Source organism: Anomalospiza imberbis, chromosome 2 (assembly GCF_031753505.1).
Source record: "Anomalospiza imberbis isolate Cuckoo-Finch-1a 21T00152 chromosome 2, ASM3175350v1, whole genome shotgun sequence".
In the NCBI taxonomy this organism is placed as follows: Eukaryota; Metazoa; Chordata; class Aves; order Passeriformes; family Viduidae; genus Anomalospiza; species Anomalospiza imberbis.
Genome location: NC_089682.1, coordinates 29,820,627 through 29,834,852, shown reverse-complemented (window position 1 = coordinate 29,834,852; position 14,226 = coordinate 29,820,627). Strand labels below are relative to the sequence as shown.

At 39.4% G+C, this 14,226-nt stretch overlaps 1 protein-coding gene across 1 annotated transcript in view; it reads left to right on the top strand.

Moving 5' to 3' along the window:
- Positions 1-325: 325 nt before the first annotated feature.
- The window catches only part of SLC9A4 (solute carrier family 9 member A4), a 33,257-nt gene continuing 19,356 nt past the window's right edge, over positions 326-14,226 (top strand). Inside the window, exons 1-5 of the mRNA XM_068180330.1 lie at positions 326-607; positions 735-1,251; positions 3,423-3,886; positions 9,126-9,385; positions 12,480-12,697. Coding sequence (XP_068036431.1) covers positions 990-1,251; positions 3,423-3,886; positions 9,126-9,385; positions 12,480-12,697 — 1,204 coding nt within the window. The 5' untranslated portion in view covers positions 326-607; positions 735-989. The remainder of the gene's footprint in view (positions 608-734; positions 1,252-3,422; positions 3,887-9,125; positions 9,386-12,479; positions 12,698-14,226) is intronic.

Genomic DNA, 14,226 nt, shown 5'->3' with positions numbered 1-14,226 from the left:
GTCAGTAAATTAAATGCATTCAGTTCTAAGATAAGTAATACAGGTTTTAGAAGCTTGTAATCAACAGCACTATGTTTGCACACCCTGCTATCCTGACTCCTGACACAGTTTTTGTGGAGGACAAAATATGCTGGTGTTTTAAAAAAATCCATAAGAGCAGTTGGAGGAGGATAATATATTCACTCAGTAAGTGCCTTACCGGTATGAGTAAAACAAATGCCAAATACAAGACAACTCAAGATCCAATTTCAGGCAGGTTGTGTGACTCAGCCCTTCCTCTTTATGTTGATATTACCTGCTAAATTACATACACGTATTTAAGAGAGGGAACCCCCTTTCCAAGCGAGGCTGTCATTTGCACGGTCCCCCAGCAGATGTCCCTCCCGCGAGCCCTGCCCAGTCCCTTTATTTACACACTGAGTAGTTTTGTTAGCAGGTGCGACAGGACCAGGGAGCCGTGCCAAGAGTGGTCCCCGGGGTGCCACTTGCGCTGGGGAGGCAGGTGGGGAGCGAGGGCAAGAGAGGAAGGCACGAAGCAAGCTCTCCTGCCTGCCACCACCTCTCCCAGCCGATGCAATTCCCTCGTGCTGCACTTGCTGCCTGAAAGGTGAGCATTGAAAGGTTATTTGCTTGATTTTTTTTTTTTTTTTTTTTTTTTTTTTGTGACAGTGGAAAAAAAATCAGAGAGGCTGCATAAATTGTGTAGCTGGAAAAGTCCTTTTATTCCTCAACAGGGTAATGCTGTGGCCAAGATTTTTCTGGGTCAGTGGAACCTGCACAACTGGTATCTTCATACAAACTCCAGGTCTGTCTGCAGTACAAGGAACGGGGCAGGCACATAAGGACTATAAAATGACCTCTAACAGGCAAATGAAAGAGCTCTGAGGAAGAAGTGGCTGTGGACAGTGTGAATCAGCAGAAGTGACTGTGCACACCTTCATGCACCCACTATATGCTAAATCTGTAATAACATTATCACCGCCCCAGACATGGGCTTTGCCACGCTTGCACATGCAAAGCTTTCCAACGTGCTGCTGCCGCTGTTGAGCGTGGTATCCTGTTCTGCTGCTGCTTATGGGGGTGAGCCCAGCCTAGGCAAGAGGTCCTTGCCTCACTATGAACACGATTCCAGTAGTGCTGTTGACTCTTCTGAAGACACGAGGCTACATGTTTTCACACTGGACTATGACTCTGTGCAAATTCCCTATGAAGTTACCCTTTGGATCCTCCTTGCCTCTTTTGCAAAAATAGGTAAGTAGAAAATGGGACCTTAGATCCTCCTAACTTGGAAAGAAGTTAAAAAATTACAATGTAGCCAAGTAACTTTTATTCATTTTGTAGCTGGGATTGATTTTACAGTGTCTGTCCTCAAGAGAACAGGTGTGTTCATCACCACAGCAGTGCCAAAATTCCACCTTAGAATGATTCCATCTTGCTTAAGTTAACATATGACCTCTAACCTTCAGGTCTCTTGAGCTGTGAGTAGCAAATAGCAACAGAGCTCCCTGACACAGTGCTGTCCATTCATTTTTCTAGTCCTTATAGATCACAAGATACTGGAATTTGCAACCTGACACAGCTGTAGAAATCACTTACACCAGGCTGAGACTTGAAGTGTATTGAATTTTAGGGAGAAAGTGTAAAGCATTCTTCCTTTGTATGAATAAAAGGAAACATTTCCCTCTTAGTCTTTGTTTTACGTATTTGCTCCTAAAAGTTGGTGTGAAAAGTAATACCGGGGAGAGAGAATGAGAGTCTCTGAGGGTGTGGATCATCAGGGATATAGGCTAAGTATCTTTTGAATACAGAGCAATGCCTCTAGCTTCTATTAGAGCTCCATGTGGGTATCTGAAAGGGGAAAGGCAACTCAGGGAGCAGTAATTGCAGTAGGAACTGTAATTAATATAGCAAAAAAGGCTCATCATGTCTTGCACATTTTCATGGCTTGGCTGAAATTATTTTGACCATTTAGAATTAATGCAGCAATATCAATTAAATGAAGAAGATGGTAATAATGCGAAGAGTTGCACACGTAAAATATCCCTTTTCTTTTGATCTTTTTGAGGGATTTTCAAACTTTTCCTTAGAATGAGCTGGTAGGTGAGACTGATGTTTTTCTGGAGGTGGCCTGAAGATAAACATTTTTCCTGTCATAGCTGGATTTACCCAGCTGACAAAAATAATTACCACCATCCATGATTTGCCAGTTTCATTATAGCTGATGCCCTCAATCCGATTCCCACAAATGTCTTCACTGGTAACATAACAATCAAAATTTTCACAAATAAAACTTGTTGGGGCATCAGCAGAGTGTGTTAATATTAAAAATATTGACCAAATTCTTTATTTATCATCCATAAAGGCACAGGAATTGACATATGGCACATCTACATAATATTCCTGTTTTGAACATGAAATAGATACTTTAGAAGAACTGTGTGATGCCTCCCAGGTGGAACTGTTACTTTTACTGTGAGTTTTCAAATAACATTATTTTTGATGAGCTGTTAATTTTAAATATATTTGGAAGAAAGTGTTAGTCTGAATAATCTGGTTACCCAGGGAAGAAGATTTCCAAACTGTTAAAGTTTTCAGTGTTTTGTTCAAGTGTTATCTTCTTTCTGGATTTCAGTATTTAAGGGTGGGAAACAGTTCCAAGATCTTGAAAGGGAAAACAATCCCCTTATCTGTAAAACTGGAAAAAGAGTTGAAAATTATTTTTTAAATTAAAAAGCAGATGAGAAGAGTTATGATATAAACATGCCTCTTGGTAAAAAAATGTAGTGTCCTAAAAAAATTATTGAAACTTTCATAAAAATATTATGTTCCTTTGCTTTTGAAGACTGATAGTTCAAGGGTCATAGAAATATTGTCATGGCAGAACCTTCTAGAGCTGCAAGATGAAGGCTTACCTAGCTTCAAGCATGGAGTCACAGACATTAGATTTAAAGGTTTCTTAGTCTGCCTCAGTCTCATTCTTGTAAATTAAAAAAAAAATCCTGACATTTTTAGTGCAGGCACATCTCATTTACAGTATGATGACACAGTTCCTTGTAGAGTGACTAGACAAGCCAGTGGGCAGTAAGGATTCTTGAAGAATATTTTCTTTTCAAATTGTAGAGGATCATTTCAAAGAGGTGTCTTCCTTCCCAGAACTGGAGCTTAAACTCAGATATGCTTGCTTGGAAATCAGGGGTGGGCAGCAGGGAGAGAAGAAATTAATGGTCAAACTCTTGCCCTGCTTTAGTGATACAAGTGTGGGAATGTTTAGTTTTGAAGGGAACAGTAGTGCCTGTTTTTACCTTCATAATCCTTAGAGCAAAAGCTGGCTGTCTGAAGACAAAGTGTCCAAACACAGGCAAGACAATTGTCTGACATCAGGTTAATTTAAACTTGAATAATCCCCTAATGTTTTATTCAAGGTTTCCATATCTTTCACCGATTGCCAAGACTTATGCCTGAAAGCTGCATCCTGATTGCCATTGGAGCACTAGTAGGAGCAATCATCTTTGCTTCCCATCACAAATCTCCACCAGTGATGAACAGTAGTATTTACTTCTTGTACCTCCTTCCACCCATTATTCTGGAGGAGGGTTATTTCATGCCAACTCGACCATTTTTTGAAAACTTTGGATCCATTCTGTGGTGGTCTGTTCTGGGATCTCTGCTAAACTCATTTGGGATCGGCCTCTCCCTCTATGGAGTCTGCCAGATTGGAGCCTTCGGCCTGACTGACCTGAACCTGCTGCAGAACTTGCTCTTTGGCAGCATGATTTCAGCAGTGGACCCCGTGGCTGCTCTGGTAGTTTTTGAAGAAGCCTCTGTTAATGAGCAGCTTTACATGATGATTTTTGGAGAGTCATTGCTGAATGATGGCATAACTGTGGTGAGTTTCTTTCTGCTCCTTGTCTTCCCCTGCTTGGACTCTCTTGGCTTGTAGGGTTCCTGGGCACAGGACAAGAACAACTCAAAGGAGATCCTAATATGTTATTTATATTATGAATACTCTACTCAATTACACTCAAGGGCTTTTAATGTATGCAAAAATTACATCTTATATTACCTCTTTCCAAAGCATGTATTTTAGAGCTGCTGGAAGAGGAAAACATACACCTACAAGTGAGAAGTGCTCTTGCATTCACTAAAGTGATTGCATAAGCTACAGCTGATTTTTCTGGTCAGATCAGTGTAGGACCTTGGAATGTTCTTGACATTGTGCAAGCAAATAAATAGAAAATTGTACTGCTTAAAGACTGAGGGCAGCAAGGGTAGAAATACAGGAGACCCTGCTTTGTCATATACCTGAGAGAGTCCTCTGGGAAAAAAAAAGGCAAACCAGATGTGGATAACCTCTGGAGGCCACACTCTGTCCTCCAGTCCCTTCCAGAAATTTCACCAGAGACCTTAGACAGGAATTCCAAATGCCACTAAGAACTTTACTGAACTCTGTTTTTATCAGTAAAAATATTGACATCTGACAAATGTTTACCTTTTCTGGCTGTCTTGTCATAAATGTCCAGAGACAATATTTCCTGAATAAGAGAATATTTCCTGAATTTGTTTGTTTGGTTGTGTTTTTGTTGTTGCTCTTGTTTGTTGTCGTTGACTTTTTGTTTTTAATAGGAGAAGAGTATTTTTACAAAGCTCCTTTTGCTAATATTTTTCCCCTTATCTCATTCGTTCTGCTAAAATTGGAGCAACCTGAAATTCTAGCTGTTAGCAGAAGTGACAAGAGCATTTAAAACACATTTTTCAAGGAAGAAATTTCAAGCAGGAAGGTTATTGCTCAGAAACCAACATGACTGCTCATGTGGTACAAGTTATCAGCAGGTTAAGGAGTTTCACTAGATAAGATCTTTACAGAATTTAAATCACAGGAATCTAAAACACATAAAAACTATTCAGATAGTGCTATACATGAGCTACAGCCCAACTCGGACTTGTAAAATCAGTACAGAGTTCACTGCTGAAAGGCTTCATGGGAGAAGTGCAGTTTATGAGCACTGAGAAGTGAAAAAGGAACAAAGTAACTTTTTTGCAGGCACAGCCTATGGATGATAAATCCTTCCTCTTGGTGATCAGAGACACAGGGCTAGTGTAGAACTAAGGGACAAATGTTATTTAATTTACTTTCAAACTACTTGGGTGCTACAGTTGTAACAGAAAAATCCCCAATGTATATATCTCTTACTTGTCTTTTTGGTTCCTTCAAATACTGACCTCAAAAATGTAGTACCTCTTTTTCACAATGAAAGAGCTTGTTTCGTGCTGTTTCTGACGGGCTCCCTACCTTGCTTATGCTTTTCTCCCAGCTATTTATTATGTGGGTCCAACTCCTGATGGTATTTGCCTGAGCTTTCAGTCAGGATCCTGTTAACAGTGCAAATGTGCAGACAGGAAGCCTGTTAAAACAGTGGATTTAGGCACTCCTCAGCAGCACTGGGTGTGTAGTAAAGGAGGTGAAAGGGCTGTACGTGGGGTATGTTGGGTGCACCACTGAGAGCTCCTATTGCCCCACACACTCTCATCTTTGGGGTTCATCTTAGAGCAGCTGCGCTGCCATCACTTTGTCAGCTCCTGCTATTGCATCTCTGCATCAGCCACCATTCATCCCGTTTCTGGGCATTTGAGCTTTCAAAATCTCTACCTGGCTTCGTGCTCAAGAAGACTGAAGTATTTGTCACCTGAATGGAGTCCAGGAGGTGACTGTCTCCTCTCTGATATCCCTCTTACTTTTTTCCAAGACTTTAAAACTACTTATCTCAGGTATCTTCTCTTACCTTTTCCTTCTTTTCCTCTCTTAACAGTTTCATTTGAATTAACTCTGTTTAAAAAAGATAATATCACCAAGATATATTAAGCATACATATTTTTTATTGTTTAAATACAAATATCCCCTGGTACTCTCCAGCCTGCTTATCAGCTTAAACATTTTTTTCAACAGCAGGAAAAACTGGTATGAGTTTTGTTGAACTTGTGTATTACATGTGGGGCAACAATAGCTCAATATTTAGAGTTCTAAATATTGAAGTCTATTTAGTTCAATATGCTGGTATATTAAAAATATTACAAAATAACAGACCGTAGAGTTAGAATTATAATCTAGAAGTTATGACTTTGCCTTAAGGGGGTGGGAGAAAAGTGGGTGATTTACTTGTTTTACCTATTGGTGCCTTTTCTTTTTTTCCTCAGTAGGGCCATGTCTGTGGTGGAAAAAAGGTTCCAAGTCCTGTTAATTACTTCTTTCCCTGGTTATTTCTGAGTGGGCTGTTAGCATCAGAATAGTTCAGACAGCAACAGGGCTGGACCTAGGATACGTCACACAGTAGTGGAATCTCAAAGCCCTGTTCAAAAAAAGTATTGTAAATCCAGTGCAGATTTTATTCAAGACTGAACTCAGGTGGAATACCCTGATTTTTCTGTGAAGTGTTTCACCCATCTAAAGCTCTGCTCCCACATATACACAGACAATTTTTTTTCTAAACAGGAGCTGAGCCACTGGAATGAATCAGGAAATGGAATATTCCCTGACTGCTTCATCTCTGAGGCTTGATTTTAGAAATACTGTGACTCACTGGGAGTCATGCTGTACTCCAAATGAGTGGCACTGGCTGTATTTACTAATGGAACACTCTCTTTGTAAGCAGCAGAACAGTTAAATCTAATACATGTTGAAGACCTAAGTAAAATTACTTTTTTTATTTGAGGAGATTTGAAATTGCCTCTTTGATGTCACTGAGAAAGACCTTGACCACTAGTTTGGATGCTAGATAGGAGCATAGAGATATTCTCTGCTCCTGCAAAAAGTTGTTCCACTGTCTTTAAAGTAAAACCAACTACAGTAGTCAGAAAGAATTAGCTAGGTGGCAAAAAAGAATTATCAAGACAGCCTGTGTTTGTGGTTAAGGCAGTCACTTGAAAATCTCTTCTTCCAATGCTTCTGGTGCAGACTGTGTGTGCAGTAATTGTCCATAGTCACCTGGAGCATGGAGCAGTCCCTGGGGAGTCTCCTGTGTCAACAGTGTCATGCTCTCTGTTCCTCTCTGTGGTTCTGAGAGCTGCCCAGTGATACAAAATCCTCTCCAAGCAATGCAAATCATTACATTCTCAGAGTTGCTACATGAGACCACTATCAATCCATCTCTTCTTTTTGTGTGAACAATAACCTCATAATCTGATTCAGGCTTTCCTAATATATAAAGAATTCTAGTAATCCATTTACTGGTATAAACACTGCAATATAACTTAGCTGAGCCTTACTTATATGACACAGTGCAGGCTGTGGTACAGAACAGTTTACTCCCACAAAGCATGTTACAAAAAAAAGAAAAAAAAAAGTCATATTTCCATAACTTTCATTTTTATGCCATATCAGTTAAATCATATGGATACTTTAGGAACTAGAAAAGTGAAAAAAAAAATCTTAAGTCATTTGCTGAGGATATTTCTTCTTAAGTATGCATAGAATAATTTATAAAAAATCACAAGTCTTAGGAAGAGGTCAAACTCTACAAGAAAGGAAAACAGGCTCTGAAATTAAAAGCTATAGGGTAGGTAGGGTGAGGTTTGCTTACTGTGAAGACACGAGCCCTCTTTTCCTTATCTGCCACTGAAGAGACAAATTTCATACACAGGCATTAGGAAAAAGAAGTTCTGGGTATTTTCTTAAAAGAAATATTTTGTTTAGCTTTGTCTGTCTCCCGGAACTATTAGCAGTGAGCCTCCTGGAGACCTAACAGCTCAAGGTTATATGTCCCCAGCAGCAATTTAAGATTAGATAGTAGCTGAGCAGTAATTATTATCCTAATGAGATTGACTCTTCTACCTGCAAATACCTGCTTTAGTCTTCTTAATAACCTTCTGGAATTAACTAGATGAAGGAGAAAGACCAAAGAAAACCATAAAATTCAAGTTACTTTGGTCTATTTATTGTTTTTGAACGAATGCTTTAGTGCAACAGCTTTGGAGAGCTGGTGTTTACTTGTTTCCCAAATTCTCCTCAAAACTGAAAGGTGACTTTCATGTGTTACACACTCACTGTAAACAGATCTGACAGGACTTAATATTAACTGATTGTCAGCAACCTCTAAGGCCTTTTTATTACTACACCATTCTGGAAATTTTCTATTAGTTTCTAAAAGATGAATGAAAGTGGAATATGATGAAAATTTTTCATTAACGTTTCTGCAGAATATAAATTATTGATAACAGAAGTTTGGTAAAGTTTTCTGCTCTAAGATATTCTCTTTACAGACTAAATTATATAATACATTATATAAAATTATAATTTGAATTAAATTGAATCTTTCTTCTAATCTGATATTTTATTTTAATTTTTGCAATTTCAAGCTTTCTAGTCAAAATGTATATATGTGCAGGGTCTTTAGAACATTTAGACTGTCACAGCATTTGGTTCATACTTTGAGGTTATTATATGGGGAGGTGGTTAAGTGGCATCACACTCCAAATATATGATGATAGAGAGGCTTTTTTTACCTAGCTATAGACATTATGAAACTGACGCTACCATCTTCCCATTCCCATTACCAGCCGTTTCATGATTTTTATGTGTCAAGTGCTATTTAAAACATGTAACATTCCCATATTTATCTGATGAAGTTTTTCAATTCCATTGACTGATCCTATAGACAAACTAAATGGTATTTAAATCAAACATGTGACTCTTAGTCCCTGCCCTCCCCCAACCTTTCAGAAGGAGAAAATGGAGGGTAGAGCCTGGGGTTTTTAAGGTACCCAGCTGAGCTTTTAACCTCTTCTACAAAGACAAAAAATTAAATTAACTATCAAACAAACAAAACAAGGAGAGTATTTTTTATTATTCAATGGCATGTGGTCCCCCAGTAATTTACTACTATTCCACAGCCATTTACCCTTTTTTTTTTTTTTTTTTTTTTCCCTCTTCTTCAGGACACTTAATGGACTCTTATTTCTGAGACTTGTTAAGAACCAGCTGAGATTTCAATTGTTACTTTGCTGATCTGTCTAAAGCAATTTCTGGCATACACAGGCACTTAAACACACACACATTGTTTCACCTATGAAATAAGTAAGCCTGCCAGGTTCGGAAAGATGCCTAATTGCTGTCTTCTTATTTTCTCATGCAGGTTTTATATAACATCTTCATTGCCTTCACCCAGATGCACAAGTATGAAGAAATTGAATCCATCGATGTCTTTGCTGGCTTTGCGCGCTTCTTCGTGGTAGGGCTGGGTGGAGTCTTGTTTGGCATCGTATTTGGATTTGTCTCAGCATTCATGACTCGTTTCACCCACAACGTCTCTTCAATCGAACCCCTGCTGGTCTTCATGTTCAGCTACCTCTCATACTTGTCTGCTGAAACCCTTTACATCTCTGGCATTTTGGCGTGAGTATTCCTTATGGCTTTTTGGATGATCTCTTTGAGGAACTCACATGGTTTTGTGGTGTTTTGCTCAAGGTTGGTACAACACAGGCATTCAGTCTCTGGCTTAGAGATGCAGTGCACAGCTTCTTAGAGATCTGTAAAATGCAGTGGTAACTAGGAAAAGCAAACCTATAGTCAGTGTAGGTACAGATATGCTACTGAGGGTGTTGGCAAAAGTACTGCAAGTTGTGGATAAAGTGGCCGGTGCTGCCACCATCTGTCTGCTATCTCTGATAAGATCAGCAGCAGGAGAGAATGATTTGATACTACATCAGTTTATCTGTATTTATTTCTAAGCAGCTTCACCATCAGATTCTAAGAGAGACATAAAACAATGTGTATGGAGAATATAAGAAAGCGCATCTGAGTTCCTTGTGAACATCAGCCCTAACACAATTCACTGGAATTATATTACATTTGAACAGCATCATTGGGATTGAAACTGGGGAAAAAACAGATGAAAGAGAACATCACCTACACATGCATACTTAAAGTCATGTATATGAATATTGACAATCATTTTTTTGTGGTCAGGATAGCTTGATACTGTTGTAATGCTGGGGACATGCTCCTCAAAGTATGTGATGGTGTGAGTGCCTGCGGCAGAGAGAAAGCTGTTAGGTTCCTGACTGGAGTAAATGCAGGAATGGTGAGAATTGTGGGAAGGAAAGAGGATGGCAGCGGGAAAGGAACTGGAAGAGGAAAGGAAGGAACAGGGATGGACGTGAGAGGCTTAAGGAGAAAGCTGCTGGCAACTCACCTGCAAGGATACCACCCAAAACAGCCCACCTGCAGTGTGCAGCAATAAAGACATGCAGACCTCATGTTGCTAAATGCTCCAGCTGCTGCTGCTGCTGCCACAGGCTCGGTGCACAGCTGGTGGGGAGCAGCAGCTTTGCATGGCCTCTACTGGCTCTGAGCTTTCATAATGGGCCTTGGATGACCTTGTGTTGCAGAAAGTGCTTCCCTTTATAGAGGACAAACCAGTTTAAACTTAACAAATAGAAGCATATGGCTGCTGATGTACTGACAGGTGCATTTACTCACCCAAACTTGTGAAGCTCTGATTTCACAGAATCACAGAATGGTTTGGGTTGGAAGGGACACTTAAAGGCCATCTAGTCCAAGGCCCTGGCAATGAGCAGAGACATCTTCAGCTAGATCAGGTTGCTCAGATTCCTGTCCAAACTGGCCTTGAATGTTTTCACAGGTGGGATGTCTGCTACCATTCTGGGAAACCTCTTCCAGTGCCTCATTGCTCTCACTGTAAAATAGTTTTTCCTTACATCTAGTCTAAATCTACCTAAATCTTTTAGTCTAAAACTATTATCCCCTGTCATATTGCAATAGATGCTGCTAAAAAGTTTGTCTCCATCTTTCTTATAGACCTCTTTTAAATGTCAAAAGATTGAAATAAGGTGTTCCTGAAGCCTTCTCTTCTCCAGGCTGAAGAACCCTGGGTTAGTCAGCTTCAGAGCAAAATTGCCTGTATAAAAATAACCTTTGCAGGATGGTCCTGGGAAGCAGTATTTGAATATTTAAACATATTAAATAAATAGTTAGACTGGATATAGATTATCTTGAGTAATTAGACAAGGCAGATGAGTCTTGTACTATGTTTTGTATACCCAACACATATGCTCAGATTGAAGTGACTGGCAACTTTAGTTGAGCAGGATAAGATGTACTGTACAGTGAGCAGTAAAACCATATGGACCCTTTCCTACCTGCACTGCCCAAGATACTGCTTCCCCCCCTACTACTTGCACAAGACTACATAGCTCTTTATTTCTTTCACTTCTTGTTTTCATTAGAGTTCTGAAATTATTAGTAATTTAAGAATGGTAATATAATTTGGATTTATTATTCTTACTGTTTCATTAAGGAAATTATCACTTGTTTTAGAGATGGGAACTTATTGTCACCTTTCTGAATTATTGAGGATTCATTCATTTTTCACTTGGATCATGAAAGTCTATTATGTATGTGTATCTGAAAGTCAACAATATTAATCATTAATGCCTAATGGCCTTGTCTTGGAGTGTCCTTGGACATGCTAAATGACTCAGCTCCACCAGAATACCCTTGAGATTTCTTCAGTGGAAATTAAATGAACTGAAACTAGAGGAAGGTTATTTAATGAACAGTCATCATTCTCTGAATTCACAAGTTTGGAAAAATACCATTACAAATGGCCCCCAGAGACGAAAATCATATAAGTAGAAACTAGATAGGTGATGGAATATGTTACTAGCATAGCACTCACTTTGTTACCTATGGAAAATGCAGAGGGGAAAAGGGAATCCCCTTCAGTAGGGCTGATAAAAGACTGCTGTTCCATGTGATTGTCACCAGCATCTGTGCTGGGTGGCTGCTGATGCCTCTGACACAGGCTCTAGGCTTCATTAACAGTGAAGAAGTGGAAAATGTCCCCTTGCTTCCTTAGGCACATTCCACACACTCTAGGTAACTACAGGGAGAAGGACACCTCCATAGAATAATTGAATTTTCTCCTGCTGTGCCACAATGGGCTGCTGTGGTTGGAGAGTCCTGAAGCCTGCCCTGGCACTGCTGATCTGCTAGCCAGCTGCCAGAGAGCCTTGGGAGCTTTGGCCCTGGCATGGGGCCACCATGCGCTGCCACCTCAAGAGAGAATACCACCGACAAGCAGGTTATGTCTGTCTAACTGATCCACCTGTAGGCTGGTACAAAACTGACCTGCCTGTTGTTTGAGACAAATACTTGGTGCTTGGTGGCTCCATGTTAGGCATTCAGGATAAAATGGACTTTGAGCTGGAATGTGGTATGCTCCCTTCCTTGTCAGAAAGGCCGACTAGTTTGCTTCCTTTATCCTATAAGTAAAACAGATTTGTAAACCTGAATGAAGATCCTTTTCTATCTAGTGAAATAGCTAATGTTACTAAAGAGATAAAATGCTGGTTATGATGAAGGACAGAATCTGGTGGTGGAGAGTACAGGTAATGATGGCTGATGTTGTCCTTAACTGAAAAGAAGAACAGGTTGTGGCTGATCTCTGATGTTTTGCTTGATACAGGATGACAGCATGTGCAGTGACAATGAAAAAATACGTGGAGGAGAATGTTTCCCAGAATTCTTATACCACCATAAAATATTTCATGAAGATGCTAAGCAGCATCAGTGAGACCCTGATTTTTGTGTTCATGGGAGTGTCTACAGTGGGGAAAAACCATGAATGGAACTGGGCCTTCATTTGCTTCACTCTGTTCTTCTGCCTCATTTGGCGGACACTGAGTAAGTCAGCTTTTGCAGACAACCTTCTCTGCATCTATGAGAAAAACTCTTTGGCACAAAATTTTGTTAGAAAACTCTGTGGGGACTGGCACAACTTGTTTAACAACAAATTTACTAGTTTATATTAGTGACAAGCAAATTTCACAAATCTACACACAGAGAAAAAGAGGGAAAAAGGCCCACACAAATCGGAATGCAAGTCTCCAAGCATACATTTTACGTTTAGCTGAAAATGGAATTTTTTAAAGCAAAATTAAAATATCATGATTAGGCTATATAGATGTTTATATCTTAATTTACTATATGCCCCTTGGGTAAGTGGGCCTCATAATGATTTCACAATACACTGTCATTAACATATTAATTAGATAATGTATATCATCACATTTCCAGTGCTATAACACTACAGGTCCTGGGTTGGGAGTGCTAGAAGCATAGGAAAAGAGGAAAGGTGAAAATTAGCACTGACAGATAACTGAACAGGGACTTATACCGCATGTGGGCTGACAGCACTATGCTACTACTCCTCACAAATCAAGTCTAAAGTTTTAAACTGCTAAAATGTAGTGCCCATATGAAATTACTCCATTTTTGCACATGGTATGTCCCATTCCTGCAAAGGTATCCTACTCCCTGACCTGTGGGACAGATTCCTCTAGCATGGGCAAGACAGTTTATAGATAATGTCAGACAAGTTGTGAGACACAGTTTCTCATTTCCTCCTCATGTCCAGAATGGGTTGAAAGTAATGCTGAAAAGGGAGAAGGGATAAAAAGGCTGGTGGTTGGTGTTCTGGAGGTGGTAGCAAAAAGAAAGTAATTTTCTTGCTATATCTGGACCAAATGTGACCTCTAAATTTTTAAAGGCTTGCCTTCCATTCTGAAATATCCTTCTAATTAATACAGAAACAATGCTCTCCTGATATAAAAGCTGTTTTCCAGCCACTTGTCCATCCTTCTCTCCGACACCAAGGGGAGTGCTAGAGCTTTCTAGAGGAAGGACAAAACATTTTCTGCTAAATTTGTGTATTAAAATGATTACATCATTTTCTCTGAAGCTTGAATAAAGTAAAGAGAAGTGGCCTGAGGTTGATACCTCACATAGGCTGTTTCACTGAGTACCTGATGCCTAGCATAGTTATAAGTAGCCAAAAAAGGTCTTGCATAAAGTGATATACAGCAACCTACATAAAAGGATGCTGTTACTGGCTTTGCCTCTAATAATCCGAGTGTATCAGTGACAGCTGTGTAAAACAACACCAGTTATCAGCATTTGTCAGCTTTTATGTCAGTAATTTAATTGTTTCCACATAAAACACAGGATATATATTTCTTGTGGAGGATGAAGAAGTGAAACAAACAAATTGTTAAAATTACACTATAAAGACAAGATGTAGTCCTTACACAGCTGCAGATTATCTTATTAATTTTAAATTTTATTAAAAGGAAAATGAAGTTTGAGAAATAAACAAAGAATTAGAGACACAATAAGCCTGAGGATTAAAATTTAAAATGCTATTATTCTTTGTC